Genomic DNA, 26,151 nt, shown 5'->3' on the forward strand with positions numbered 1-26,151 from the left:
TGCAGATGGGCTGCTCTCCACACCCCTTTTCGGCCTCAAGGAGCCACAGATGCTTTTTTTCCCCTCCTCTTAGAGCTTGGGGTAGAGAAAAGAAAAGGGACCTGAACTGGAAACACACACACACACACACACACACACGTGAGCCATAAGGAGGGCTCTACGCAGGATCCTCACAGCACCGGGCGTCTCAATGAGGAGATGACTCACACGTAAAGCTAGCAGCAAAGGCAGGGCTGCTTCAAATAGGAAAGTCAGTAGCTGTGTTCAGAGCCGGTTGCTTCAACGGACCAGAAGGCAAGGAGGGAAAAAGTGGAGTCGAGGCTCTTCCTCTCCTGACATCCTCTAGTGGGGGGCCTACACTGTCCCGCTGTGTCCTGAAACCGCAGGACCCTCTGATTGAAACCTCGGGGTAAGGAGGACACTCCTTTTGTTTCCTCAGTGGAAACACCAAAAGCAAATGGGCACATTTGCTGGCGCTTTCCAGCCCTCCCAGCAACCTGGTGCCCCAGGGCGGGCCCAGGGGCCGAGAGTAAATGCTGCCCAGCCTGCCACACACCACGCGGCTGCAGGCCGAATGCTGGGGCCTGGGGACGAGGCGGGAGCGGCCCAGGCGGCCGCAGCCTGAGAAGCAGCCTGTGGAAGGACGCTGCCGCGGCCTGGGACGCCAAGACCGGCCCTACCTTCTGGGGGCACAACCGCGTGCCAGGGAGAGGGAGTGGGGAAGCGGGCGGAGGGAGGGGCATGCTGACTCGGTGACGGGAAGTGTGCAGATCCGGCTGCCGCGGAGCTGGTCACCACCTCCCTTAAATGAATCTTCCAGCTCTCCTTCCCCTGACAGCGCCTCTGCCTCTGCGCTAGGAGAACTCCTCATTGACTTCCTGGTGTCACACCCACGTCAAGAGCTGCTTAGATGTGACAGGTAAGGGGCTGATGGTAATCAAGGCTCTCGAATCACGCTGTCAAATTATATGAAGCCATTAAAATAAAATTAGCTTAACGAAGTGGCTAGAAATCTAGGCCGTGCACCGAGTCGGGCTGGTGTAGTGCAAGGCTGCAAGCGGCAAGAATCTTCGCTCGATTTTATTCCGGGGGCGGGGGGCAGAGGGAGGGACAGCAGAAAGGAGGGCAAACAGACTAAAAATACTTGGCCCACAAGATGGCTTGTGGACATTTTATTATATAGAGTGTAAAATGAATTGTCAGTCAAATAAAAAGAACATTTTTTTTAAAAACAACATGCATAACATTTTCCAATTGCCTTTTTTTAATAGTTAGACATTTCAAGCATTATAAGGAAAATAAGGAGAAAAACCCAGAAACTGTAACTTCGGTACATTTCAAACGGAATGTCCCTCGGGTCAATTAAAAATGCAAGAAAAAATAGCTTCGACTCCGTTTTTCTTTCCTTTAAAAATACAGGTTATCTGTACAAGACGCACTACAGTAAACACTGGAAATCATATTATCCCTTTTATTAAATCAAAATTATTTAATTCATATGGTGGTTAATACTAGATTTATTTATTCACCTAATTAATTTGACAAATATTAAGAAAATATTTAAAAGAAAAAAGGAAGAAACATCTTGGAATTAAACAACAGTTACTCCATTTTCACGCGGTTTAACGTTCCACAGTGTTTGTTAAAAGTTATATCGAATTTCTTTTTAATATTAAAAATAACAGTATTTATATTTCTGAGAGAAGAGAGAAAGGTTTTTTGTTTTGTTTTAAAACAAGCTTGGAGGTCTTAGATACACAATTGCAACTGGTAATGGAGACACAAAAAAAATGTATGCTAAACACACGGACACATTTTTATATTACCCCTTTAGCACTCTAGAAATTATACAAACCCTATAAAATGCCCCCTCCCAACCCCTGTTGGACAGCAATACAATTATCTGTCTCAATTCAGAATTCACATAATTAATTACAATACATAATAGTTCAGTTTTTTAAAAAATGCAATATAACCAGACAGCCAAGGTAACAAGAAATTAGAAGTAAAACATTTAATGAATTTACACATTTAAGAATATTTAAATACTGTTTAAAAATTTTTTAAAGAATTTGTTACATACCACCTAAGACTTCCAAGCCACTTTCTGTTGCAACAGAAAAAAACTGTAAATAAAAAGACACGCAACAAAACGGAACAAAACAAAACAGAAACACACCGTGTTGAAATGTCACTGCTCTGAGGCACGCGCTGGCGCCTGAATTTTGCAGGTCTCGCTCCAGAGAGAATCCCAGAGCTTACACATTTGAAATAACAAACAAAAATAATGAAACAGAAATTATCAGCAATTTTTAGTAACTAATTTTCCCGATTTTTAGAAAAATCCTGTTAATCTAAATATAGTGTTTCACAGAACAAAACAAAGGTTCTTCATCAAAAGGTTTGCAAATCTAAAAACCTCTGTTACAAATAGGTTTTCGCTCACAATGATTTCGGGGAGGAAGGAGCCGTGGGTCGCTGTTCTACTGCTCCTGCGGAAGGAAGGGGACAGAAGTTAGTGTGTGAGGTCAGCTCTCGCGTCCTCGTCTCGGTCTGGGGCTCCAGAGGATCGGAGGGGACAAGTCACCCTCTCCCTTCTGGCTCCTCAACGGGCACGGATACACGGCCCGTGTCCCTGCGTCCCGGGATCCGGTGCAGACAAACCCTCTCCTGCACAGGAGGTCCTGGGCGGCCCTTCAAGCAGGGGTGCTGGGGGCGGGGCAGGGGAGCTCGTGCTCCCCCCCGGCCGCCCACCAGCCCTGACACCTGTCTCCACTGGGCCCAGGCACAGAGGGACCATTTTGGCAGTGAGATGACTAACGAGCTTCGGGTCCGGGGCCTGCAGTAACCGGCACGCTGTCTGGGAGGACCTGGTCGGCATTAGGTCCCCTGAAAAGCGCACCTGAAGAATGCCCTGGGGCGGCCTCTGGCCATCTTCCCCACGTTAATAAGAAACCTTTTTCTGGCTTCTGACTGGACCGAGCGCTCCAGGTTTCCGTGCAGGAGGAAGACCTGGCGCTCTGCCCGGCCCGGCCTTCAGAGGGTGTGCGCTTGCCTTCCTCCTGCCACCCCTTACCACGGCCTGGGGGCCGGGGCACAGTCTCGCCACACCACCCTCTTTAGGAACAGCAGTGGGTGTGACTCCCGTGGTCCCTACTGTAGTGCCGAGCCCGCCCCAACTCATAAAGCTCGGCACTCCCACTGACAGCTGGAGAAACTGAGGCCTGGGAGAGAAACTGAGTGCCATTCGGCACTGCAGTCTCTGGGCCCCGACGTGAGGGAGGATCAGGCACTTCCTTATCGCGGCCACCAATTCCTCTCCCGCCCGGCCCCACCCCTGTCCCCTCCGGAGGGGAGGAGCGGGGCCCGCGAGGGCAGGCGCGCGCACGCGCACAGGCTCCAGGCTCCGGAGAAAGGGCCTTGGCGCGCGGGTCTGGGAAGCGCCCCCCGCGCTGGTGCTCGGCTACAGACCTGGCTGTGGGCCTGCGCTTGCCCTAACGTCTGCCCGTAGAAAGCGACCTGCTGTCTGTAATATTCTGCCCAGGCCATTGTGTAGTCCGGCGGGGAGCTGGCCTGAGGAGCGGCGCTGGCAGCGTGACCTGAGTGACGAGGGAAAGCACAGGGGTTAGCGGGGCTGGGGACGACCCGGGGGGACGTAACGGACGCGGTCAACTTGGAGGGGTCCCTTCCGAAAGACCGGGGCAGCTGGAACAAGGGACGGCGCTGTCTCCCTCTGGATGCCGGCGGCGAGGCTGGCGCTGGGGGAGCCACCGGCACGGGGACGCCGTGCGGCCGGGCGCTGCCCACTGCGGCAGGAAGTGCTCTGAGCTGCCTGCTGCCTGTCCCCGCCCCGCCCCTACAGGTCTCACGTCTGTCACCATCTCTGCCTCTGTCCGCCTGCCCCAAAGGCTGCCAGTGCCAGAGACAGAGAGACAGAGACACACACACACACAGAGAAACAGACAAACAGACAGACAGACGGGGGGGGTGGGGGGGGGTGGGGGGAGGCGGGGGGAGACGGGGAAGGAGGAAGAGCGAAGGAGTGCAGGTCCCCGGCTTGGGCGTGGGGGGCCCCTGTGCAGAGTGTCCAACCCCAGGAGGGCTGCAAACACAGGTCCACACACGTCCCGCGACTCTGGATTTGGGAGGTCTGGGGAAGACTCGGCATCAGGCCTCTCAGCAGGGGCTCTAGGCGACGATGACCTCCCTGACCCCCACCGAAGGCCCCCGGCCATCAACCCGGTGATGATTCCAAACACCAGGGAAACTATTTCTTTGACAGTCCCTGGCCTGATTTTTGCCAACCAGCAGGTGACATCCTCCGCAGTCAAGGCGTGGCAGTGAGACCTCCAACCACACTGCAGAATACGTACAGCGGATTTAGGACTAATTTTAAGAAAGGGGGGGCTCTTTTGGTTGCTGTTACTAGATGTTTTTCTTCTCTTGTTAAAAAGACAGCTTTAGTTTTTGGCACAGCGAAGAGAACGAACCTACTCGAGAAACCAGCACCCTGGCACCCGCTCCAACTTTAAGGCTCCCTTCCCGGAGCTCTACCTTCCTCCCCTTCCCTGTCCTGAGGTGGGACCAAAAAGGAGCCGGGTGCCGACGACAGCCAGGGAACACAACGCCTGCTGGTCTGAGTCCTGGCCCAGCGGTTCCAAAGGGGGTGGCTGAGGCCGGCACAGCTGGCCCTGAGCTGTCCTCAGGCCCTTTGGCGTCCAGAAGGGGGGGCGGCAGACGACTCCACACGTCTCCTCTGACGGACACACGGGGGATACAGGAAAGCAAAGGCAGGGACTGAGACCGAGTCGCACAGGCAAAGTGCTGAAGAGAACAAAGGTGACCGGAAGCCACGGACCATGAGGTCGGACAGGCAGGGGGGCGCTGGGCCTAGGGACCTGCTTGTTCAGAAGGCCGCTCACTCACTCTGTTTTTTGTAATAGTCTTCCCAGGCCTTGCTGTAGTCGGGCTGGCTGCTCGGCGGCTGGCTCTGCTGGCCTGTGCGGAGAACACGAAAGCAGTCAGGCCCCTGTGCCGGCTCCGGGCCCTGCTCTGCGGCTCCCTCGCCCGCGCCACGGCCCGCTCCAGGCCCTGCGGCCCCAGGCAGGCGGCGGCAGGCTGGCCGCGGGGAAACACACGGACGCCCCACAGGGCCTGCACCCAGGCCGACGGGGAGTGACTAAGAGCCCTGTGAGGAGGGGACTGGGCAGGACGGCTGCCCCCCAGGAGCAACGGGTCAGAACAGCCTCGACCCTTCAGATGGAGATTTGAGCTTGGGGAGCCCCGGGGCCAGAGTGACTGCGTCAGAGGCTCCCTGAACCGGCCTTCAAACGAGACAAAGAATCCAAGTGGTGCTGACCGCACTCGTCACCTGGCCCTTCTGTGCACGGACCGATGGCTTCCGCTCTGGACAAGCACAAGTGCGGGAAAGGCACGTGGGAAAACGGCCCGGAGACCGCCGGTGACGACAGGAAGACGAGGTACACACCGCCGAGGGGCCGAGCGCCACAACCCGCACCTGGTCCCGACCTAGCCTCATGCCTTCCTGGGGGAGGTGCAGACGGGGACAGGAGGTGTGCGGGCTCGTTCCTGGCGCGCGAGCCGGGGCGCCTGCTCTGTGTGGCGCTGGCAGCAAAGAGCTGGGGAGCGGAGTGGCAGCGGCCTGCCCCGGGCAGGAAGGCGTCAGAAGCCCCGACCAGAGCGACGAGGAGACCTTTTCCTCTGCCGAGGTCAGGGCTGGCTTGCATGCCCACCTGCTAGGACCCCCCTTCAGCGCCCTGTCTTGTTAGAACCGCAGCGGGCGGCAGGCGGGCAGGACGCGCTGGTGACCGCGGTCACGGCAGAGTGTGTCCCTCGCTAGTTAATCTACTGCGGTCTGAGGAGGGGCGTGGGGTGACGGGCGTGTGTGTGTGGGGCTGGGAAAGGAAGTGAGGCGGAGGTCCCCACAGGGAGAAGACCCCCCTCCCCGCCCTCGTCGTCCCAGGAGGGCAGGAAGGGCCTCCAGACGATGCAGGGAACAGAACGAGGTGGGTGTGGAGGATGTGGGCAAACAGGACGTTTCTTCCAAACAAGGTTTCACCGACGGAAACCGGTTCTCACCGCCCCCACGGACGAACACAGCTCAACACCACAAGACAAGGATGGGGACAGCGGCAAGAACCCAGGCACTGACTGTGTCTGCTCTCACTCGCCCCACGGGCCTCTGCCTGCGGCAGGCAGCGCAGCCGGGCCTCTGTGGAACCGTGGCCCCCGGGCCACTTCCCCTGAGGAAGGAGGACGTGTCCCCTACCTACTTCCCCCCAGTTTAGGGCTTTCTCACAGAGTCTCTGTCCCAGACAATGGGGCAAATGTGAACTCAGCCTGGGCTGCCTCTTGTCCCAAGGGCCCTTTCCGATCAGAACAGAAGGAAACGTGACAGGCCCTGGGAGCAAGTGAGTGCGGTGAGACTGGCCCGGCGGACTCCAGGCGGGGTGCAGGTGTTCATGGCGAAATTCTTCCTAACACTCTGCACGTCTGAGACGTTTCATTGAAAAAAATACTGGGAGGAATAAAGGAAAAAAATGCAACTATACAATTTCAGAGCTCATGGGTTACTCTGGAAATCAAACCTAAAGCTTTCATTTCTTAGGCCACAAAACTGGAGGCCAGAGGAGGGGAAGGTGCATGAGGCACACACAGCATCGGCCTCCAGACCCCACAGGGCGCTGCTTGTCTAGCTGTGACCTTGAGCAGGTCCCCCCTCCGCCGGGCAGGGCTTCTGCACAGCAGCACTCTGCCCAAAGGGGGCGGCGGGGGGGGGGGGGGCAGCAGGAGCCCAGAAGGCGGCCTTAGTCCCTCGTGAGCAAAGCTGCCACAAAGCAGTGTGGCGCCGCGAGGCTCATGGGCAGACGCGCCCAAGGATGCCCTCCAAACACAGACAGGCTGCCGCCTCAGGGGGACAGAAAAACTGAACGTAAGGTTTCTGTTTGGTTTTGGTTTTGAAGGCTGTGCAAGATGGGCTCTACCAGCGATCAAACTCCAGAGTGACTCCTGAAGCTCGTGTGGGGGCCGGAGGGCAGGCCACGTGGGTTGGATGCCAACAGGGACTTTCTCTAACAATCAGCTGTCTTGCCGAGGTGTCACTCAGCACAGCTAATTCTCCAGCTGTGTGCTTTCTGAAAAGTTCAGGAGACAGAAAGGACATCCTTTCTAAGGGAGTGCTGGAGAGAAGAGGAGGAGATGGTCACCAGGAGGCCAGAGCCGGGGAGGGGGCACTGTTTGGTAGGGAAGTGAGGGGAGGGGCTGTGGGCTGGGCCAGGTCCAACCCATCTGTGGGAACAAAGCTGACAAGAGCCCCTAGCTCTGAGAATAATAAAGGAGACGGGAAAGAAAGGTCTGAGAGGTGGGCCAGGAGAGAGCCAGCCGCCACCCTTGCTTAGCTAGAGGCCCCCAGGGGGCTTCTCCCTACCCCAGGGGGCTCCCGGCATCTCTGGGGAGGGACATGCTGGGCCTATTGGTCAAGAGATGCAACTAGAGCATTTCAGACACACGAGCACCCTCAGCCCTCCCGTGGGGCACGCGCAGTCCCACCTCCTCCCGGGCCACTTACCTGGGACCTGCTGTGTGGGCTGCTGCCACGCCTGGTAGGTGCTGCCCCATCCCTGGGTCAGAAAGGCCGGAGGACCGCTATGGAGGACAAAAGGGTCACTCGTTCCAGAGCAGGCCACATCCCCGCCTCCGCAGCTGGGTCCACCTCCCGCCATGCCATCCGTGGTCTGGCTCTTCACTGCTCCCCCCGCTCCCCAGTGGCAGCGGCCCCGTGGTGGCCCTGGTCCTGCCCGTCCCTAGAGAACCGCACGGATGGAGTGAGAAGTCGCCTACCTCACAGGGGTGCTGTGGGGGTTTCCGTTCACTTTAGCAGCAATGCTCGGGAAGCAGCCTGAGCTCCTTGGAGGAAATGTGCTAAAACAAAGTGAAGAACAAATGAACACAAAGGGCCGAGGACCGCTGGGAGGGGAGGGCCGCTCGGGGATGCCCGCGCCGACCACAGGCCCTCCGCCCCCTGGGAAGGCCCTCCCCCGCAGGACTGGTCGGTGGGCTATGAACAGGGTACAGGGGCCGGCCGAGAGGGGCAGAGGGATGAATCCTGCCCACACCCAGGCTTTTGGCTGGCACTCCCTAGAAGAAGCTGGAAGAGGACTTCTTGAGGCCGAGTGAACTCTTCCTGCCGAGACCGACGCAAGAGACTCACTTTTGATGAGGTGCGGCAGGTGGCTGGCTGAAGGGGCTCTGTCCGAAGGCTCCGGGTGCTCCGAGACTGGTCCCCTGTCATAGGCACAGAGGGGGCTCTCACTTCCTGTCGCCTGCAGCTCTGCCCGCTGCGCAGGCCCACCCCAAGGCCAACTACAGCTTTCGGGGAGACAGAGTCAGGTGATGTAAGATACCCTACGATACTCGCTAGCCTTGCTTCCCCACAGTGGACTCGCCTTGCAGAAATGGCGTCTGCCCCATCGAGTGACCGAAACCACCACATGGCCGATACTGGCACCACCACAGTTGCCCTAGCATGTCACCCTGGGGGTAGGGACCAACCTGCTTGACTCTCCCGTCAATTTAGGCTGGCCCACGGCTCTTTCTGCCATTCTACGTCCCCTTTGAGGTGAGCAGTGGCCAATCTGTCCTCCATCAACACTCCCTTTCTTTATCTGCTTTGAGGCGCCTGAAACTAAAGCCAGAGTCAATGAAAGCCGCCTGTAGGGCTGGCCGCCAGGGCCATGCCCGCGGGAGTCGGGGGCGGTGCTGGGGGAAGGCTGCCGCCCCAGCTGCTCGTCTAAGCCTGCAGGGGACCCGGCTCTGGGCCTGAGCTGCTGAGCTGCTGAGCTGCGGGGGCCTCGGTGAGTTCTGCCACAGGGCTTCCTTCAGCGCGCCTGGGCCTGGCCCTGGCCCTGGCATCCCTGGGCCCCGGCCTTCCCCCCCTTGGCAACGTGGGCGGGGTCGCCCTCACATGACATGAGGACCAAAAGGCACAGGCAGTACAAGGTTCTGGGGAAGAGCAGGTACCTTGGACATCCAAAAGAAAAGCCAGCTATCCTTAAGCCAGGTAGGGGAAGGACCTTGTACGTACGCCAACTTTCTCATCTATGAGATGTCTGGCCACCTCGATCTGTTGAGGAATCCCCCTGATGGTGAATATTCGCAGGTTGGGGTCAGTGTTGGGAGGGGGGTTCCGCTGGAGCTCCACGTGCGCTCCTGACTGCTGATTTATGCTTTTGATGTTCTCACCCCCTGTAGGCAGGCGGACACAAGACAGAAGGGTAAGTGGCAGCAGCGGCTGACCCGCAGGCTCGGCAGTCCTCTGCCGTGAAGAGGAGGAAAGGGTGTCATCTGCACCCCAGCCCGCACCTGAGAGCGGACAAGTACCTTCGATTTACTCAGAAACAGTTCTGACAAACACCAGGGCGCTCTCGTTTGCAAAACCAGACTGAGGAGCGAAGAAGCTGGTCCTCTCCGAGCCGGGCTGAGGCCAGACACCCCGCGGTACCTGCGCCAAGGCCTGGAGCCCACGGGTGTGCACGGTGGAGCTGGGCTCTTGGAGGCTCACGGTAAGCCCGTCTCCACTGGGAGAACACAGTCCGTCCTCAGCCCCATGGGCCACGGCCTCCAACAACGCCTGGAGCCCACTCGGGCCTTCCACGCCTATCCTGTCACTTCCCCAGCCCCTGCCTCCTTATGGGGGGGGGGGCAGGTCTAGACAGAGAGGCAGCCGAGGATGGGGGTCACAGAGGCCTGGGTGGAGCGGGGTAATGAAAATTTAGTGGGACCCTTTGAAAAACCTGTGAGAGTTCCAGTCTCTTAATGAGATTTGCGTAACAAAAGCTCCAGCAGTGTCACAATGGTTTGATTCTTCTTTTGAAATTTCACAGAATTTACAGATCGGTTCTGCTCAACTGGGGGGGGGGTGGTGGTGGGGGGGGGAAGAATACAAGGAAAACCCGGGAGCACAGCGTTTTGCAACATCAGAAAAAGACAGTCTGGAAGATCCGGTGCAGGCGACCAGAGAGCCCCAAATGATCAAAAGCAAAGACTAAAGGCCAGTCTCTGTGTCACTCTACCCCGCCCAGAGTCAAAATGAACCTCAAATGACATTTGTCATTTCATGGTAACATGTCCGCAATCCCTCCAGCTCGCTGCTGGAGGGCCTACGCAGCAAGCAGACAAGGAGGGGATCCCAAGAGCGGCCCCAGCCCGTGTTGCGTCTTACCTCATCCTCGGTGGGGTGTTACGGGCTCAGAAAGCAAGATCAGAGCCGGGGTCCTGCGGGCCTTCCGGAAGGCAGACGCCACAGGGAGGAAACCAGGAGGCTGCCGGCCTTCGGGGAAAGCTTTGTTCAAATTGGCTCGGGCCGCGTGTCAATTTCGTGGAGGGTGGGTTTCAATTTAAAAGCAAATTAAAAACAACAGTGCAGCAGACCACCGTGCTGTGCACGTGATTCTCTTCGAGTTCTGCGACAGTTTAAGAAAAGCGTCCCTGCATTTTCCACCTCCAGCACGCAGCACTGGCCAATGCAGAAAGTCGCAGAAACGCCTGATTCAGCAGCTCGGCTGGCCTCCGGGTAGGAGTGAGGCCCGGCCCCGAAGGCCTACAACTACCACCCTCTGCTCCTGCGCTGTGAATTCATCCTCTTTGCACCATGGAAAGTGAGCAGCTTTGCTCCTAGGCAAAGTGCTTCTGGGGCTTAAGGAAGGGCAAGAAGAAGGAACTGGAAGCCTTCCTACCACACACCCAGCACCTGAAGGAGTCCTCCAGTGTCCCCCAGGCGCCACTGGGATCCAGAGGCAAGAGCACAAAAGGGCACGCGTGTCTGAGGCTGAGAGCCCTGCAGCCCAGATGAGCCCTCCTCCGGTGGGCACTCGGACCCGCAGCCCCGCTCCCCGAGGCCCGGGCAGCATGCTAATCAGATGAAGAGGCAGCACAAAACCGTGCGGGCCGGAAGGAGTTCATTTAAGTTCATCTTCCTTCAAAATGAGGTCACCAGCTTGGCACATGGTGGCTGTCTACAGGCTCATTCAGCAGCCTGTCCATTCTTCCACCTGATGCGGGGCAGAAGCGACCCACCAGTGGCCCCCCGGCTGGACGTGAAATCGTAAAGCAATTAATCAACCTGTTAAAAGGCCCGGTTGACAAGAGCAGGGCCGACCACACTATCTGTCACTGCTGCTGTGTTTATCATGGAAATCCAGCAGGGGCCCCGGGAAGGCGCAGCGTCTGTCCAAGGACTGCGGCTGGGGAGGGGGAGCGCAGCCTGCCTGCTTGCAGCTCCCTCTCCTGTCTCCCTCACTCATGCGCCTTCCCTAAGAGGGTGCACCCCCTCATGTCCAGCCAGTGTGTGCGTGTGTGTGTGTGGGGGGGCAGATGGGGGGGGCGGCGGTGGAGAAAGACCCCAGCTGACAAAACTTTGGGCCTCTGAGGCTGCAGTTGGAACCGCAGGTCACACACAGATCAGTTACTGCTCCATGCTGTCACCCCTCTCCTGTGGGAGTCGCTCAGGATGACTTCGTCGAGGATAAACCACAGGGAAGGTTCTGCCCGCACCCAGATTTCACTACCGGGAACGGTCGCAGTGAAGACAGGGAGGCTGCGCCAGGCTAGAGGAGATGCCCAGTCACCGAGTCAACCCTCCTTGATAAAACGGTCCTCCAGAGGCACAGAAACCTAGCTCTGCTTCTCAACCTACAGGCACCAACTGGTCTGAATCTCACAGTAGCCAAGCTGATGGTCTGGGTAGCGGATCTGACTTTACCACAGTATGTGGGCAGCTGACAATACCCACTAAACCCTGATCAGCATGTACACCCTGCCAGGAAATGCAAACAAACCCACATCGTTCCTACCACCTTTGAGAGATTAACCAGCTAGAAGACGACACAAAGGAGAAAAACGTTTCAAAGGAGCATACCACACACACACCCCGTCCACGACAGGACCAGATGCAGACTCTAGAAGGTGACCGAGAGAGGCAGGAGGGACCGCCCCCTTGGGCCGGCACAAGAGAGCATGCTAAGGTAGCCTCAGCTCTCCGTCAAACATGCTCCCAAATCACGGTCTGAGGAACGTTAGCTCTCTCCCAGAGGTCAGAGAGGTCTGGTGGTGGCAGAGATGGGAGAAACTCTGGGGGGAAGCCTGTACTGATCTCCTCCCCATGTGGTCAGACAAGTATGAAGGCAGATGCAAAGGCCACAGCCAAACGTGCCTGTGCTGCGGGGCCAGCCCGCAGCAGAGAAGGCCGCCTGGTGGCCCAGAAGGCTGCCTGCCCTCCCCCTGCTCACAGTGAAGGACAGCTAGGGGGACATCAGCCACTAACAGGGGCTCTTACCTAATGTTCCCTACAAGCCTAGAAACAATGAGCCAGTCATTTTTTATTTCCCTCCACAGGGTATCCGTTACTCACGGTAAATGTGCTCAAAGGTTCAACACAGTTTTCACATGTGTCGGTAAGGACCAAATACCCAAATCCAGTCAGGACAGAAAGTGACACACTTGTCGAGGGCGACCTTCACTTGAGGAATTATCTTAACTGTTCCTCTGAGCTCCCAGGAGGCAAATTAATCACTAATCGGTCTCTGGACAAACATCCAGAGGCCCCTCAGGCTGGGCAGGGTGCCTTTGGGACAACCTGCGCAGCTTCACCAGGCAGTGGGTCTCACTTCCAGTCTGTTCATACGGGATAACCGACAGCCCACTCTGTGTGTACTTGTGAGAAGCCCTGACCTGGCAGGGTCCCTACGGGAGGCAGCTGATGGTACAGCCCGGGCACCTGCAGTCAAGCGCAGCCAACAGCCCTGGACCTCATGCTCTGGAGGTACCGCAGGGGACCCGTCTGCGGTCGGGTAGGACAGACGGAGGGGGACCACGAAACCCCATCAGCGGCTCCTCACCTTTGCCTATGACGAGGCCGCACTTATCCGCTGGCACCGGGTAGGTTATCTCCTGGACGCCACCAGGGGCTCCCACGCTCCAGTCGCCACGGCCACGGCCTCGACCTCTGGCCACCGCGAGGCCTCCGAAGCCATCTCTCTCCTGGGAAGGAAGCAAAGCTCGAGTGACGATTTCTGCCACTGCCACCGGGACCACTTTTCAGCCCCAGGGAGGAGGTGAAGTGACAGGATATAATCAGTGCCACACGCTAGAACCTCAGCACCTTTCCACATTTCAGCTTCTGAAGTGCTCTTTCAAAGCCAGAATTAACACAAATCACAGGCGCAAAGAGGATGTGTGCAGACGAACGCGTGTGGTTACCCAAACAGCCCCACTGTACCCAACTAAAACAGGCAGTCAGGTATAAACTCCTGTGTCTGAAGCCCAGTGCCCTGCTGCAGCGAGTCTTAATTACTGGGCCCTAACGTCCAGGTATTGGGCGTCGGTTTTCTCCTCCACACCGAGGCTGCCCTTTCCCGTGGCTAACACACGCTGGGCCTACCAGAAGCCAGGCGTCAGATGCGAAAGAGCCGCGGGCATCTCGAAGTGGTACCTGAGTGGCAAGCAGGCCTCCAACCCTCCCGTCCGCAGACACTGCTGAGGGTAGTCGGGGCACCTCGCAATCCAACTAGCAGAAAGGATAAAAGGCTCTTAAAGAAAGCCAGGTTGTCGCAGTCTCCCCAAAAGGAGGGAAAACCAGGTGCGTGGGCTCATGGTTTGGGGCCAGAGCAGCCTCCAACATCGCCACGCCAGGCCCCCAAGCAGAGAGAGCACAACCCACGGCCAACGCCTAACAGAAGAAGGTTCCTTTCATTCAGGGGCAGCCAATCTCGTTGGAAGTCTTTGTCCTCTGACTCACTCTGGTACTGCGGCACTTACATTCTTTTTTTATATGTTGAGGGCAAACGTGGTCAAGCCGAGAGCCCCTCCATGGAAGGCAGAAGCTGAACCGATGCTCAACACAGCGGACAAATGTCTGGCAAAACCTGCCTATGCTGATTCAGAGTAAACTGAGCACTTACCCAGAATCTAAACCAGCAGAAAGCCAGAGATGGTTGGAGTGCTTTTTTCCCTGCATTTGGCTTTTATGAGAAACAAATGATGAGTAAACAAGGCAATTTTAGGGATTTCTGTTAAAATGCCTGCATGCGCATGTGTGCACACACACAGCCCACTTCCTGGCCTGCACCAGACTCGCGGAGGTGAGGCTGTCTCCCCGCCACCCTGCACCTCCGTAGCTCTGGGTCTGTCGACTCTTCTTGCTACAAACGATGCTGGGCTCACTTAGGGACTCTCTTCTGAACTGGTCTCATCCTAAGAATTGCCCTGGACTCTGGCAGAAGCCCAAGCCCCCTCTCTGGGATCTGTTGATTCGGGAAGTCTGCGGTGGGGGCCATCATCCTGTAACTTCAACACGACGCTCAGTGACTTGGGGGACCGCGTGGGCGGCATGCCTGGTACACCCTCCCCCAAACCCCCGGCAGCTGAGGGCTCGTCCTCAGCGGGGAGGTTCAGAGGCTCGTCCCAGCTCACACGGCTCACGGCAGAGCAGGGGCTACGATTTCCGATTGTGTGCTTCTCCTCGGCTCCAGGTGTTTTTAAACTTTCCCTCAGTTTGGCACACCTGGGAGACATGCTGACCTAGAGTCAGTCACAGGGGTTCCAGGAGCACTTCACAGGAGGGGGCAGGCGGAGATGCTAACAGCCTCACACAAGCTTGCTCGCATCCCCAGACAGAGATGTGTGCGGAATCCAGTGCGTGAAGACAGCTCTAAGACTCTGGAGGAGACTAAAGTGCTTTCTGAGGCTAAGATTAGAGTTTATTTTTTAGGTAGACTCCATGCCCAGCGTGGAGCCCAATGCGGGGCTTGAACTCGTGACCCTGAGATCAAGACGTGAGCTGAGATCAAGAGTCGGATGCTGAACCAACTGAGCCACCCAGACGCCCTGGAGTTGACTTAATACAGTTCCACGCAAGGTGCACCCGATGGCTTGACACGTCGTGACCTGCGCTGTACTTCTCCCAATAGTTTAGAGTCAGGAACTTACTGTGTCAAGAAAACCTAGACCCTGGGATAACAAAGGCAGGAGAGCAAGAAGCTAGTAACAAAATACATGAAGGCAGGAAACGGGCAGGTGTTGAAAAGCCACTGGCCGTGTACCCAGAAGTGGGTAACTGGTAAGAGCGCTGTGTTCCAGAAATGTGACCCAAGAGGGCATGGCTGCTCTACGGTGCTGCCCTGAGACCCCATGTGGCACTTTCTGCTTTCGCAGGTGACGTATGGAAACCCCAGGGGGCCGGACCCACCTGGGCTGTAAGAATAAGCTCGTTGATGATGTGTGCTGCATGCTGACACCGATCTGGGGGTCCCATGACTTGTGCGGCTCTCTCCGGACTAATACCATCGTCTGCAGAACAACGTGAGAAGTGGGGTTAGGAAAAGCCCAACTTCAGTTGGAAACAAAGGTCAGTCTGACTTGCAATCAATGCATAGAGAAGTGTGTATGGTTACGTCTTTTTGCATGGCCCATGTCAACACTCGCTTCTCATGTAATTACAGGCATTTAAAAAAGCTATCGTTATAGAAACACAAAACAATAAAGCGAAAAAAAGCAGAGTTGAGCTACGGCAATGTTGCCAAAAATGAACCTATCACAACGTTCTCCCATCTTCAGAGAAATGAGGAAAATTAAGACAATGTAAACAATTTTGCTCATGAAGGTAAATTTACAAAATTTAAAGAACTGTCCTTTATTCTAAGATGTTAGTCCTTTTTTAAAATGGTTTATCTTTAAATAACGAAGTCAAAATAACAGTTGTTTTTAAGTCTTTACTTAAGAAAATTAAAAGCTGGAAATGCTATGAGGGCCCAGAGGAGAAAGCTAGATTGATGATCTGGTAATAGTACGGGGCGGAGGGGAGGAGGGAAGGGAGGCGGCAGGGCGCACGCAGCGGGCTAATTACAGAGCCCTTGTCAAGTGCTTCCTAAGTCTCCGTAGCACTAAGGGTTTTTGAGGGTCATCAAAACCAACCTGGCTTGAACTGAATCCTCACCCCGGCATCATTCTGAATCTTTTTGATCATCTCCCCATTTCTTCCTATTACAATCCCAACAGCAAACCTTGGCACAGACACCTGAGCACAGGGAAACGAAACCTGATCAGAGCTGTCTGCAGATCCGTTATTTCTTAAAGGATACATTAAAAACAAACAAACAAACACACACACACACACACACACACACAAAACCCAAAAAACACACAACTTGATTTTGATTGCAGTGAATTCCTGGAAATATGATCTAGCGTATTTTTCCCTCTTAGGGAAAATATCGTGATTGATGACTGCATTCCTGCCTATTAAGTATATCTAATGCGTCTGAGATTTCATCACAATAGTTATAAAAATGAAGGAAAGCATAATAAACCTTGTACATAAAGGGTTAAAAATGGCAAGCTTATCTTCCCAGTTCCATGAAATCAGCATAAATATACCAGGTATACGGATTATACTGGTGGTCCTTGAAAATGTTTTTTTATTGCCCCTTCATTCTTTTATTGTGATAAAATATACAGAACATAATCTTTATCATTTTAACCATTTGTTAAGTATATAGTTCAGTGGCAATTGTTGTGTAACCATCACCGGTTTCTATACCCACCCCCCAAAAAATTCTGTATCCATTAAACAGAGACTCTTTCCATCAGCCCTGGTCACCTCTGCTCTACATTCTGTCTCGATGAACTTGCCCATCCTGGGCACCTCGTGGAAGTGGAATCCCACAGTATTGGTCCCTCTGCATCTGGCTTATTTTACTAAGCATGATGTCCACAAGCTCTATCCATGGTGCAGCGTACTGCAAGACTTCACTGTAAAGGAAAGCTTTTTGGGGCACCTGGGTGGCACAGCTGGTTAGGCGCCCAACTCTTGGCTTTAGCTCAGGTCATGATCTCAGGGTTGCGAGATCAAGCCCTGCGTTGGGCTCTGCACTCAGCAGGGAGCCTGCTTGAGATTCTCTCCCTCTGCCCCTCCCTGCCCCTGCACACGCTCGCTCTCTCTCATAAATAAATCTTTAAAAAAATTTTAAAAAGGAAAGCTTTTCATCCCATTCCACCTCATCAATAAGTTGGGCTTCCAGGTCTGATATGATCACAATGCAGAGCACCTAGAAAACCTGGCCTCTGGTCTTTACCCTAGGCAGCAGGAAAAGCCTTGATTGAGGCAAAACCTCATAACCAGGAGGATAGCCCCATTCCCTGATGTGTGCGCAGCTGGCTCCCCTCCCCACTGTCGACTATTTCGGTCATTCCTCACAGCCACCCTGGCTTCGAAGATGAGAGCAAAGCTCACTCACTCACTCAAGCTAACCAAAGTGCAGCCTATGATCTGAAAGCGCAGCCCGTTTGCCTGGGAACTAACTTGCAGGGCAAGCATACCTCTATGCTGCCTCCTCCCACGCGGGCACTGAAGTCACCTCGGACACCTCGAAAGTCAGCTTGGTCTTTCTCTCGGATGATCTCTAATACCATTTCTCTTGCTTGCTGCGTAAACACAGAGGAAAGGCATTATGGAAACCAAAATCCTAAGAAAAGACATGACACCAGGTGAAATTTCAAGATCAGACCCTGTTACATAGGGCTTAAAGACTCAGAAGGCGCTTAGCTGTAGGACAAGTCACTTCCTGGGTTACAATACAGGACATGGGTAGGCTGCTGGGGAGGGTCACATATTATCAAATCTTTGGTGACGTGTTCTTTACACTGCCCAAGACATCCACACAGACAAGGGCCCTCCCGCCTTTAAATCACAGTTGGATCAGCACATTTGTGCTGGGTCAGAGCTTGATTACTATGGCCTGAGGCGTTTTGGCACACTGTTTCTTCCTGAGAGCTCTGTGGGCAGATTCCACAGAAAATACATTACAAGGCATTCCATTGCAGAGGATCTCTGGGGAGGTAAAGGGAAAAAGCCAGCCCAGGGGGCCTGAAAATATCTTCCAGCACCCAGAGATCAAATACCCCAATTACCAATTGGCAAGACTACCTCCCGGGCCTGACTCTGAGGCACACTCAGCGTCCTCTGCCCCCAAATGCACTTACGTCGGTCCATCTTCCCTACACCAGTCCCAGCCCCAATAGGAATCTGCATAAACATCAGGCGTACAGAACAACTCAAGGTCATGGGAACCCAGACTGAATCCTGGTTCTGGAAAAACCAAACCAAGCCAAAAAACCCCAAAACGGCAATTAAAGTCTTCAGACATTTGGAGAAATTGGAGTATGGGACTGACTATAAGATGATGTTAGGAGACTTGCTATCATTTTCTTAGGCCTGGTTAGAGAAATTAGTTCTTATTCTTAGGAGACATATGCGGGATCTAGGGGCAGACAGTCATGACGCCTGCCACTTACTCACTTCGAAATGGTATGGTAAAGCAGAAATAAGTAAATAAAGTAAACACACACTAGCGTGGCAAAATGACAGGCAGGATGAGGCTACCACACGCACACGTACATGTTCACTGTTCTATCTTTTCAACTTGTCTGTATGTTTGAAGTTTTTCATAATAAAAAGTTGGGGAGGAAAAAACAAATGACCAACAACTTATCCTAAACACAGCAAACGGCTTTTCCCAAATAAAAAATGTGGAATACACAGTTTAAAAAAAAAAACCAAAAATCTAAAAACCTTTGGTTGTCATGATTTTCCTGCAAATTCAGGGAACATCAAGGAAATAAGCTCTTTGCTCCAGTGTTCCTTTCATAAAGGAACCAAAGGTTCCACCAGCGACGGCAAGCAGGGAGCCCACCTGGACACGTTTAGGGAAGTTAGAAGCTCTGGTGGGCAAGGCACCTGGGGGACCCTGGCCTGCTGGAGGGGAGTGAAGGGCCACACCACTGACTGGAGCCCAAGGAAAGAGGCTGTTTTTATCACCGGCCCTCAATCCTGTTTTAAAACCAGGATTTTACATATGTAATATGTACTTGGACCAGAAGAACTACCAGTGACACCAACTTGAGTTAAGCCAAACAATAGCATTAAGCACTGGGGGAAATAAATAGGTGAAGGGGATTAAGAGGTACAAACTTGCATTTATACAAGAAATAAGTCACAGAGTTGAGAAGTGCAGCACGGGGATACAGTCACTAATACTTTAGCATCTCTGCACAGTAATGGAGGGTAAGCGCACGCATGGTGAGCCACTTCGTAATGGACAGAATTTCCCAGTGTGTTGAGTCACTGTGTTGTGCCCCTGAAACGGACATAGTATCATGTGTCGATTTCAGTAAAAATACATCCATACGTCAATAAGCAAACACATAAATACATCCATACGTCAATAAGCACACACATAAATACATCCATACGTAAATAAAGTATCATGGGAGGGGAAAAATAGGGGGAAATATTTTGCTGGAGACTGGTAACCTCTGCTGGCTCAAAGCCCCAGAACTCCTACGGAGAAACAGCTGCTGCTGACAGACCAGCTCACAAGGTGCGTCACCCTGGCGCTGTTCTAAATGCAGCAAAGGGACAGCACGCTGCAGCAGGCAGGAAAAGAACATGCGTAGTTCACGGGGACAGACCCATTCCCACACCCAGCCCACTCACATTCCTGCTGACAGCGAGAGTCGGAGGGTGGATCTGCCCCAGACGGTCTAAGACTAAGCCCCTTACTGCTTTCAGAAATGGGCTGTCCTCTGTGGCTGGGAGCTCAGGGCACAGGCCGCTTGCTCCAAGGGCACACATATGCTTGTGGGCCGCTCACCTCCCGCCTGAGCTGGAGGTCTTGCAAAAACGGGCCAAGAGAGAACAAGCAAGTAAGAGCCAAACAGAGCCTGCAGGCCGAGGTGCCCGCGGGCCAACAGATGGGAGACCGCATCTGAGCAGTGCAACAAAACCGTCTTCATTTGTGGGAATGTTGTGTACATGCAGTGTCCATGACCATCGCCGCCATCCTCATGTGGCTCTTAGGCTCTCAAAATATGGCCGGTGTAAACGAGGAAATCCATCCTCATTTACTCCGAATTAATCTAAATGGCCACCTGTGGCTAGCGGCTCTGGTGGAAGAAAGACAGCCCTACAGCCCTTCCGTCATCAGACTTGGTTTGGGACAACAGTTCACCTTAAAGGAACATCCAGTTTTACAACTTCTTGAGTGACATGCGAGCCCCACACATTCCTCCCGAGCGCCACCCCCCATACCCAGGACCCATCCAATCCGTGGTTTCTCCCCTACCTGTACTTTGAATGGGTCTCCGGTGATGCGGAGAGGCTTATCTGCTCCCGTAGGCAACGGGCCGTCCTGGATCATGACCATTTTCACACCTGTCCGCTCCTGTGGGGGTAGCATGCCAGGACAGGCCTCACCACCGTGAATAAGAACATGCATGTACTGCAAGCACGGGGCTGGGCCCTGTCTACCATCAGGCACGTCCCACCGACCATGAGGTGCTGCCCTCTGAGGTTGCCGGCACGTGGGCCATGGTAGACAGCTGCCAAGTGCGATATGGAAAACCGTTTCCCAAAACCCTCCTGCTTTCCTGGTCCTCAGAATATCTCAACCTGATGAACTCTGTTTCAGAGGTGCCAGGCACTAACGTCTAGTTAGGGCCCGTGCACAGCTCTGAGATGGAAGGGCTCCCGGTGCCCTATTTCACTGATGGGGTGGGCCCCGAGAGCAAGCTGCCCAAGGTCCCAGAGCTGAGGTGGGGCGGGGAGGCAGCAAAAGGTGGATTCTGGCTTCCAGGACCCTAGAGCCCACACTACAGTGCCCACCAGGCCGAGGGCTGGGCTGTGAGCACGCACCCCTGACCTCCAACTTCAAGAGCTCAGTTGTTTGTGGAGATAACAGTTTTCGCGTAACTCATCTGGCAGCAAAACTAACGTGAGCTCTTAGTGTATCTATATATAGCCCAACTCACACCGCGTGTGACTGTCTTTGCGTTTGACTAGGCCAATAGGCATCTGATTACGGGGTGCGCCCCGGAACTTGCCAAGGGTGTTCAATCCTGAAATACGTCTGGCTCCCCGTGTCTCACACGAGGGATTCTGGAACAATAGCAGCTAACGTCTGGGGAGCATTTACTCAGTAACGGGCTCTGTGCTAAGGATCCTAGGTAAAGATAAAATCAAGACTATCATTTCAGCCTCATGACAGCAGTGAGGCCGACAGGGCTCCAAGCCCTCGAGAAATACTCAAACGTATTTAAGATCCCACAGCTAGCGAGGGGGCATGTGGCTGGCTAAGAGCCCCAGCTCTGGACGTGGTACTTTCATCTGAGAGGTTGTCACCTGGTGGTAGAAGCAACCCTCACAGAGCGTCACTGCCCCAGCGGGCTGCAGGACTTGGCATCATACCTGCCGCAGTACCTGTTCATAAAGCATCTGTCCAACAGAGGGTCTGTGGCACCACAGAGCATGCTGGGAAGCTCTGCACCGAGGGGTGTACAGCCAGCCCAGCGGGGGTAATCCGGGTTAGGACCAGCCCTCCCACCCCCCGATCCCAGAAGGCCCGCTGAAGTGCCACTCTGCTAAGGGCTCACATACCTGCAACTGCTTGATTGTTTCCCCTCCTTTGCCGATGACCAGACCCACTTTAGACGCAGGGATAAGAATTTCCTGGATCGTGCTATTGCCGTCTATGTCGTTATGAAAGCCAGGTCCGTTCCGACAGCGGTCCACGATCTGCCCCAGCAGCCGTTTGGCTTGTCTTTGGGAGGGAAAAGAATCACAAGAGAAGGAGCATTAAATGAACGTGCCGGGCACCCGTGGGGGGGAAACAGCACCGGGGGAGGGCCACGAAGGAGTCAAGGCAGCCCTCCATCCAGCTCCGGCTCCTGCCCCCACAGCCCGGGAGGTCTCTGCCATCCGCCACGCTACCGGGCTGGAATTTAAAAGCAACACACACCGCACGCCAACATTCCACCACAGCCCTGTCCGGCCTGCCCTCTGCTCCTGAGGATGTCTGCCGTTCCCATCACCAACGTGTCTCGTCTCCTATCACAACCGTCAGCCGCTACGGCGGCGGAGACCACCTCTGATCCCTCTGTACCTTTCCCTGGTCCCCAGTCCGCCATAATGCTTCCCACAGAGGAGACACTCAAGAGACACTCGTTAAATATGGGCAGGAGAGAGCAACGAGAGAGGTGGGAAGAAAGAAAGCGAGGGTTAGTAGTCACCATCTGAATTCCCAGACTCCAAATCTCTTCTCCCTAGCCAACCCGCTCTCTGGCTTTTGAGCTCAGGCTATGGATCGCCAGTGTGGTCTCAAGGGGTGGGAGGAGGAGGCAGGGGCCTGGGGCAGCTGCAGAGCCACAGACGCTGGCTCCATGCCTGTCCGCTCGGATCTCCAGGCCCCCTGCTTCCCCTGTGATGCTATCTGGTGCCGGGGGACTCGGAGGCTGGGGAGGGAGACTGCTGTGTCGACATAGCACGCCCAGCCCGGCCCCCCAGGCCACCTGTTGGGGCAATTGCCTTTTCAGCACCAGAAGCTCCCCTGGCTGGTCTGGTCTGCAGTATTTGTTCTTTAAATCACCATGTACGGTCTATTTTTTGGCTCCTCTGATAGGGAAGAATTCTGCTACTATGCAGCACCCGAAGAAGAAAATGAAACTATTTCCTCCTAAAGTTACAATCCCATTGCCCCGACTGCCTGGGTAGAAGAGGAAGCAGGAATGGTTAGAAGAGTAGAGGAAAGAAGAGAGAAAGAGAGGAAACAGATGTTGCCTTTCATCGTCTTGAGCCTCTCTGGGTACAGAATCGGCCTGGCCGGTCTTCTCAGCGACACCAGCTTTTTAATATTTTGCTTGTGTACTAAATTAACCTGTGTTGGAAGAAAAATGCCTCGACTCTAGCAAAACCATCCCGCTTGGCCTATAATGCACACCTGCCAGTGATACTCACTCTGGTTCACTGCTTGCAATGTTGCAGCAGAACAAGAGAATTTAAACTCATCTGGACTCCCGGAGAAATGGAAACAGTAAAAGAGCCCTATCTACCGAGCCAGAGAGAATCTTAGCACCCCTGTCCCCAAATACAACGCTACTCAGTCGACTGAAAAGGGAGAGCGAGCAGACTCTAAGTTAGTACATCCCTGTTCCCCAGGAGGTTCGTGGATTGACAAGGCCTGCCTCTGGTGGTACAACGCTCTGAGCATGGGTGTCCCACGGTCAGAAAGCAATGCCAGCCATAAGGTGGTTGCAAGGGCCCCCCCTAGTCAGGACACCCTCTGACCGGTCCATACAGCCCCCCGAGAGGAGCAATGGCCACGAAGAATCAATTCGTTTGGTTCACGGATGTCAGAAGGGCAATGGGATCAGCCCCAGGCAAAAGACCTGGTACCAGGATTCTCAACGGTTCACCAAGTGACAGGCTCACGAAGGCAGACCTGCTCAGGGAAAGGAGGTGTCACCAAGGAAGAAGTAAAAGCTGATGAGAGCCTTCAGGCGGGGCAAACGCACACTCTTTAAAGAACCTGGTGTATGAAGTGGATGTTATGACGGCTGCCAGAAATTCTGTAGGGTTTGAAAAAAAAAAAAGGTGATACCTCATGTGTTTTTTAAGTAACAGCAAACTCCCCTGGCATGGCCACCTCCCAGATCCTTCTCCACAGAAGCATCTGCTTTCGTGGCCAGGCAGCAGGACAGATCCACAGTGTTCAGTGACAGTTTTGCCCTTCCGTGTCTCCCCATTTGGGGAAGGAGGAAGAAGAGTGAAAGGAAAAAGTAAATAAAATAAACTTACTCAATACTTTCTGGGGTTCCGGTAAGTACACAGGGCCTCTCTGGAATCCCAGAACTCTCTATAAGAAGAATCAAGAAGATGAGGTGTGTTGGTGGGCATCAGGCAACCGTGCACCTGTGCCTCTGTGTACAGCTTGTCTCTCTGGGCTGGTTCCTACACCGGCCCCACAGAAGCCCAGGCCCCAGGAAAAGACAGTTTGCTTCCCCTTGTGGAGAGAACGGGAGGCTGGTAGCTCCACCCTAAACTCTCAAAGTAGAAACAGGTTCTGCAGGGGGAGCAGGCAGGACGCTGCGGAGCCCTCCGAGTGGGTCCTGATTAGGGGTCTCAGCTTCATTTCTGACCCATTTGTGTGCTAAGAAGTGCCTGAGCCGCGTCACCCGCTCTTCCTCAGTTTCTCCGCCTGCAGAGTGGGGTAAGGTCACCTGCTTGCACACCAGTGAGCAATTTAATAGTAGATGCACATCAGGCCTATTACCAGGTAGTGCATGAATCTCCCAAGAGAACAGCGGTATCTATGTGGAAATAGTTCCGGGTGATTTGACAAGAGAGGAGAAGCTTGCTTTCCAACACCACACGACGCTTTACTTTGTTCCTAAAAAACTCGCTCCTTAAAATTCTTTTAACTCCAAAAAAAAAAAAAAAAGACAAATAACTAACAGCAGTTACTGCCTTCGAGACACTGTAACGTGTATCTTTTAAACAGACAAATGCCTCTCTGGTCAACGGTCCTCCACACCCCCTCCTCCACTATGGAAAGAGACCAAACTCAAACGAGTTGTTCGAACTATTCATAAGAATGCTTGTTTTCCTCAACCTCTTTCCGTAATTCATGGTCAAAACGGACCCAGCTGGGAAAGGTCCTGAACCGTGTTTCACGTGTGCTAATTTAGCCAGAACCGCCCCCAGCTGGCCTTGGCCTCTTTCCACAACGAGGGGTGGGAGGGATGGTCTAATCCAGGGGAGCCAGTGAGCAGTCCCCAGGAGTGACCCCAAAGACACAGCACTCCTCTAGGCCCCACTGTCTGGCATAACACCCTGGTACAGAAAACAGAGATCCCAGAGCAACAGGTGTCTGGCAGGGGCCACGCGGAGCCACAGAACTACGGAGGGCCTCCTCCAGAGGCCAGACGGGCGGCCTCATCTCCGGGCCCGCTTTTGCCCTGGTTTTTCTGGTTCTCATCTGAGTTCAGCTCTAAAAGCACAAGGAAAACAGCAATCGCACATACTTACCCAGGCCCCTAAACTTCTAAGCAACGAGCAAAGGTAATGAATCTGGAAAAGTGGACAAAATACTGATTTCTACCAAACTGAGATCTAGGAAAAAAGAAGCCTTACCTGAAGCAATCTGAATTTTGCAACCAGATTCTGCTTGAATCCGTGAAATCTGCTCACCTCCCCTGCCGATAACTGAAACAAATGGAACAGGGTCAGAACATTACTCCGTTCCATATTTAACCATGCATGAATGACTTAATTAATTCAGCAAACATTTACACTTGGCTCGCGGCACTGCAAAGCAGGGTGGCCTCAGCGAGCCACGGAAATCACATGTGAAACACAGCGGACAGGTACAGGGTACTCCAGCTGAAGTGAGGAGAGAGGTGGGGTGGGGAGAGAGATTGGAGGAGGCAGGCGCATGGGTCTCTATCTCTCAGCCTGGAGAGAGACCTGTAGCCCTTTGGGGCTCTGGGGGACACAGTGTGCAAAGCATTCTACCAGAGCGACAGTTACACTGAGAGACTCATCAGAGGAAAGTAGATAATGTGGATACTTACTAAATCCAACCATTTTATCAGGCACTTTGAATTCTTCTGTTATTACTGCCCTAAAAACAAAGAACATTTTGGAAAAACATAAAAAGAATTTCACAGCCATTTCAGGTCCCCCAAATTTCCCATGTTGGCAATGCTGGAAGACAGAGACTTAAAATGAATCATGCCAGTTTGGCCAACAAGTCCCCAGCCCTCAAGAAAGAGCGTCATCTAACGGGCCCTTTGGTCAATCCCTTCTTGAAAAGATCCAAGCCTCCTCTCTCGCTGTGTCAGAGGAAGAAACCTCTGATTTTTCATTAAACCATCAACTCTACTAACAACTGCCTTTTCTTCTTGGTATTGCTTAACACTTAAAAGACTCTCCAAGGCTTGTGAAGTTAGTTTAGACTCCTCTTCCGGTCTCGTTGCTAAATACAGACAGCAATGTTGAATTTCTCTTCAACATTCCTTGTTTCCCCATCTTTTTATTGCTTTCTGGCCTCCCTCTAATTTATCTGTTGTTTCGGGTGAGATGCTCCAAATGGAACTAGTACCCAGCAGAGGCCTAATCAGTGTTGACCAGGACAGGACCATCACCCACTTACTCTGCAAGGTACTTTCGTAAAATGCTATCCCAACCATTATGTGTTGGGTGGTTTTTTTTTTTTAAACAACTACTGCACTGGTTCTTTCAAACAA

At 53.8% G+C, this 26,151-nt stretch overlaps 1 protein-coding gene across 3 annotated transcripts in view; it reads right to left on the reverse strand.

Annotated features, from left to right (window-relative positions):
* Window positions 1-1,141: 1,141 nt before the first annotated feature.
* FUBP3 (far upstream element binding protein 3) overlaps window positions 1,142-26,151 on the reverse strand; it is a 50,535-nt gene continuing 25,525 nt past the window's right edge. For 2 of the 3 annotated variants that reach the window (XM_027615504.2, XM_027615503.2), the window contains exons 4-20: window positions 25,477-25,526; window positions 25,037-25,108; window positions 23,702-23,759; window positions 21,506-21,668; window positions 20,196-20,294; window positions 17,392-17,496; window positions 15,988-16,090; window positions 15,263-15,363; window positions 13,508-13,582; window positions 12,915-13,056; window positions 9,104-9,264; window positions 8,231-8,304; window positions 7,861-7,941; window positions 7,589-7,665; window positions 4,927-4,998; window positions 3,472-3,599; window positions 1,142-2,492 (exon numbers count right to left, since the gene is read on the reverse strand). In XM_027615504.2, coding sequence (XP_027471305.1) covers window positions 2,484-2,492; window positions 3,472-3,599; window positions 4,927-4,998; window positions 7,589-7,665; window positions 7,861-7,941; window positions 8,231-8,304; window positions 9,104-9,264; window positions 12,915-13,056; window positions 13,508-13,582; window positions 15,263-15,363; window positions 15,988-16,090; window positions 17,392-17,496; window positions 20,196-20,294; window positions 21,506-21,668; window positions 23,702-23,759; window positions 25,037-25,108; window positions 25,477-25,526 — 1,570 coding nt within the window. In that variant the 3' untranslated portion in view covers window positions 1,142-2,483. The remainder of the gene's footprint in view (window positions 2,493-3,471; window positions 3,600-4,926; window positions 4,999-7,588; window positions 7,666-7,860; window positions 7,942-8,230; window positions 8,305-9,103; window positions 9,265-12,914; window positions 13,057-13,507; window positions 13,583-15,262; window positions 15,364-15,987; window positions 16,091-17,391; window positions 17,497-20,195; window positions 20,295-21,505; window positions 21,669-23,701; window positions 23,760-25,036; window positions 25,109-25,476; window positions 25,527-26,151) is intronic. The other variant, XM_027615506.2, reaches the window with a different exon arrangement.

Source organism: Zalophus californianus, chromosome 13, assembly GCF_009762305.2.
Source record: "Zalophus californianus isolate mZalCal1 chromosome 13, mZalCal1.pri.v2, whole genome shotgun sequence".
Classification (NCBI taxonomy): domain Eukaryota; kingdom Metazoa; phylum Chordata; class Mammalia; order Carnivora; family Otariidae; genus Zalophus; species Zalophus californianus.